The sequence below is a fragment of the Scophthalmus maximus genome, chromosome 6 (assembly GCF_022379125.1).
Source record: "Scophthalmus maximus strain ysfricsl-2021 chromosome 6, ASM2237912v1, whole genome shotgun sequence".
In the NCBI taxonomy this organism is placed as follows: domain Eukaryota; kingdom Metazoa; phylum Chordata; class Actinopteri; order Pleuronectiformes; family Scophthalmidae; genus Scophthalmus; species Scophthalmus maximus.
Window position 1 is genome coordinate 21355429 of NC_061520.1, and position 4572 is coordinate 21360000.

At 50.9% G+C, this 4572-nt stretch overlaps 1 protein-coding gene across 1 annotated transcript; it reads right to left on the reverse strand.

Annotated features, from left to right (window-relative positions):
- Positions 1-653: 653 nt before the first annotated feature.
- bhlhe40 (basic helix-loop-helix family, member e40) lies at positions 654-4488 on the reverse strand. The gene is made up of 5 exons (XM_035631973.2): positions 4018-4488; positions 3804-3867; positions 3577-3684; positions 2993-3116; positions 654-2867 (listed from the first exon to the last, which is right to left on the reverse strand). The coding sequence occupies exons 1-5, from the start codon at positions 4092-4094 to the stop codon at positions 2017-2019; spliced, it is 1224 nt and encodes a 407-aa protein (XP_035487866.2). The 5' UTR covers positions 4095-4488; the 3' UTR covers positions 654-2016.
- Between the last annotated feature and the right edge of the window lie 84 nt (positions 4489-4572).

Genomic DNA, 4572 nt, shown 5'->3' on the forward strand with positions numbered 1-4572 from the left:
GACCTTTTTCTATTCTCGCGGTAACCGCAGCTGCAGCAGAGCTAGCGCCCGGGAAACAGCAGCCAAACAGGCAGCAGGGGATCAATGGTCTACATCATTAAATATGAAACTTAGTCAAAGACTTATGGTCCTCGTCGCACACAACCTCAGATAGCGTTTGCACACTTTCTGCTCTCACTCTCTGAATACTGCTACAGTGGCTGTCGTTGCTCGTACAAACCATATAAACTCCATCGGAGCCAAGCTGCTGAGCCACAAAAGTAAAAACTCTGTGAATCTGTTATCTATGTCCACAATGTTTTGAGGAAACGCCAGAAGTGTGGCCTCACACGATCCGTTCTCATAGTGCGCGAGTCATATATATCAAAAATGCTTGTCCGTGATTGTCCCGGAGAGATACGTGGCACTGATAGAAGGTAGCGACATGAATGCATAAGCGGCCGCGACACGTCACTCCCGGGAAATGCTTTAGAATTCGATAGGTTTACAGCCCGTAATCTAAGACGTGCTATTGATTTACAGCGGCTCTGCTGCTGTATGGGTTATGTAAGTGTTATGTAAGTACGTGTTGTGTTATGAGGAGCTGTCTGCTTGGCCGGCCGCGACACGTTTAAGCCATCAGTGCAGTGAAAAAACAAATTCCACGGGGGGGGGAGGGGGAAAAAATGGCTTTAATAATATTTTAATATATATCAATAATACTTTATATACAAAATATGTACAACAAGCAACCTTTGTGTTACAGTTCAAAATAAAAATCCCAAGTACCTCTTTCCATACAAAACTATTATTTATGTCTGAACTTTACATTCACTCTCTTTGCCACGGACACGACATTTAAAGCAAATACATTTTTGGGGGGTTTTCCTCAAAACACCTGCCGTCGTTGTGTCCGCGTGAAACGGGGGAAAGGCAACAGCGTCAGCCGAGGCCGGGCCTCAACTTTGGCCGGGGGAATTTATGGACTTGACGCAAATATGCTGTACACTGTACATGCTCTGTTTGCGTACAGCAAAAAGACTACCTCGGGCTCCCCCCCCCCCCCTCCCCCCCCCCCGGCCGCGATGCGGATACACTCAGCGGCTCACGTATCAAAAATAGAGATGTATGAGTAGTATAAACAAAAAAAAGTTATTAAAAGACATTACTTCACAGGACGTCCATTCTAGATGCACGACAACAGTCGTGACGCACAGATTAAAAAATCGTAGGAGCACGAGTGGCCACATCACTCTTCTCAGCGGGCGAGAGTGACACGCCCCGCACGCCGACAACGCCCTGAACATTCTCCGAACATCGTGAACACATTTAGCTCCAAGGTAACTTAAGGTTGAGAGGAGCAATGTGACGTGTCCGGTCAACATGTTTTTGTTTTTGTATTTTGTTTTTTTGTTTGTTTGTTTGTTTGTTTGTTTTCTTTGGGGGGGGGGTAACATTCTAGTCTAAACAATGTTTTGTCGCGCTTTCGGCAGTGAAAAACACTGACGGTAGATCTTGGATTCACAGATCTACACAGATCTTAAGTGACAATTCAAGCAGCATCTACACCGAGGGGCTTTTGTTCAATCTTTACATTCATTACAGATTGGTGTGTGTGCAAAAAGTACGTCCAAATAATATCCTTTTTTTTTTTTTTTTTAGATGGGGTGTATTTGCGTCCTACATTCTGGGTTTACCTTTGACATTCAACAAAGAGCGCGGAGAAGGCGACCCTCGCTATAAAAAAAGGGGGGTGGGACGCTCTGGCGATCTTTAAACGGATCATCTTCACAGTGTTTCAGAGCCACGCAACAGGCAATATATGAGCCTCTGCATGGGCACTGCCGGCTGCCCACCCCCACCCCCCCTCCAAAAAAAAAAAATCCCCTTTGAACGAGCGTGGAGCTGATGACATATGGTGGAGTTCATTGCTGGGGGTCAGTGTTCTGATGGGCCAAACGACGGCGGGATATACGTCTGTTTAACCCCGTTCGACATTCAGAGGGGCAAGGTTTTTCCCGACAGCGGCACATCTGCTCAGTCTTTGGTTTCCAAGTTCAATGGAGAGACCTGCTTCAACGCCTTGTGGAGAGCAGGGGAGTCCATGGCGGCGTGGTGCGGGACCGGAGACCCCGCCCTGGGGGACATCACCAGGGACGAGGGATGCGTCTCCGGGGACAAGCTCAGCGTCGAGCCGCCCATGCCCGGGTACATAATGGGCATGCCGCCCGGGTACCAGCATTTCTCCAGCATGGGCATATACGCTGCGGCGGCGGCAGCTGCCGGGGGTATGAGGTAGAAGGGGAGGCAAAAGGGGGGCTGGCTGTGCGAGAAGCCCATGTAGCCGCCGGGGCTTCCCGCCGCGTGACCGGGGACAATCTCGTCCTCTGTCGAGTCAGACCTTAACTTTTTGGCCTGAGGCCCGTCGCCCTCCTGCTTGATGGCACCGACCGTCCGCTCGGACGCGGCGCGCTTGAGCTGCCCCTCCCTCGCGTGGCTTTCGAGCCACTGGGCCTTGGGGTGCTCGCCGCCGTACCCGCTGTCAGTGTCTGTGTCGCTGCCGCTCTGCTCCCCCGTCCCGTGGGGGTAAGTCCTCTGAATAACGGGCACACAGTTCTTGGCGGTGCCCTCGGAGGCCAGCGGCGGCTGCCCGGCGGGCGTCTTCGCTTTCTCCGAAGCCCGGGGGACGAACTCGCCCGGGTGCGCGCCGCTCTGATGCTCCAGGACGTCGGCCGCTATCTTCTGGATGTGGCCGATGACGTGGGACGGCGTCAGGTCTCTGCTGCTCTCTTGGTTGGCCAGGTAGTGGAGGACCTCCTTTGCGCACAAGTGAAAGCCAGAGCGGAATATGTCCTCGCTGCTCTCCGCACAGTCACCTCCATGATCACCTGGAAGTTTGGCAAAAGCACACGGTTAAGAATCCGTTTTTTTTCCTGCAATGGGTTCCGACGACAACGGGGTCACGGGACACGTCGACGCCTCGCGTAGAACGTCGCGACGTCGCGGTACTTACCAATCTGCAGGTCCTTCTGTAGCGCCAGGATTTTCTGCTGCTGCTGCTCGAGGACAGAACTCAGGGCCTTCACGTGCTTGAGGGTGAGCTCCAGCACCACGGCTTTCTCCAAATGACCCAGCGTCTAAAAACAGGAAGACCTTCGATAAGCATGTTGATCTTTCTTATGTAACGTGTTCTGCAGCTGAACAGAGGACAAGCCCAGGGGGTGGGGTGGGGGGGTCATAATCCACGTGCACACACACACACACACACACACGCGATTCTCCACGGAAATCTCAGCATTATCTCAAAAAACTAAATTAATAAGGGAATCGAAAAACATGGGACGAATTTAGACATTGAAATTAATTCTTTCATTGAAAGAATTGAAAATAAAATAAATAGATGAATAAATGAAAAAGTCTATATCTCCCTACTCTTCTCCCCTCTTTAAAAAAAAATCCCCAAACTTTTATTTTTAGAAACTATAACAGCTGAATCCAGCAGCATGGAACAGCAAAACCATGTGGCGTCTCGGATCCTCTCTCTCACACACACACACACACACACACACACACACACATATAGAATATAACACTCACTGTGAGCTTGAGATGTTCTGGCAACAAATCCTTCAGCTGGGCGATGCACTCGTTGATTCTGTCGCGTCGCTTCTTCTCGATCAGTCGGTGCGGCAGCTTGTACGTCTCCTGGAGAGGAGAGGAGAGGAGAGGGGTCATGAGCAATGTGTCGTCAGCGACGTCCCGGGACGGCTTCGGATCGAACGCAAAAACATTTTGGAACTGCTTTTTTTTTGTCTTCAATTTACCTTGCTCTCGTCCCCGCGCTTCACGCCCCGCCGGGGTTTGTACACGTAAATGGGGAAATCCATTCTTTAGAGGGGGGAAAAAAGACAGGATGAGTTAGTTGTCGGGGTTCAGACGGGTTGAAAAACGGGACAGAACAGAATAGAATAAAATAGACCAAAAATTAAAAAAAAAAAAAAAAAGAAGAAAAAAAAAGAATATATATATTGCTTTTACCCGGACATGTCAGCTATATCCAGAGATGGGTGTTTGGGCGCACAGGGAGGCGGTTGCGCACTGGTAATCCTCTCCATGTCGTCGGGACGGCAACAGTCGAATAAAGGACTTCAGAGAGCCTGGAAAAGGTTGCGGAGCGCAGTCGGGGGGAAAAGACGATCGCACGCGCAAATCCCAAAGTGTCTCCTGGTATCCAGCGTGTTGTGGGTGAGAGAGAGAGGGTTTGTGCGTGTGTTCCCGCTGAGAGCTGGGAGTTGTTGTCACCCCGAAGGTCCGGACTCGGCGGTGTGTGTGTGTGTGTGTGTGTGTGTGTGTGTTAGGTGTGAGTGCGCTCGTCTGTCTGTCTCTGTCGAGGCTCCGCGCTTGGCACAGAGTGTGAGAGCTGGGTGGGTTTTTGACTACGTGTTAAATAAACCCTGTGACTACGAGCACGTCTCCCCGCAGGACACACACACACACACACACACACACACACACACACACACACTCGACTCCCGTCACATGAGCCTCACGTGTTGGACGGCGCTTTCAACTCCTCACCCTCCCCTCCCCGCG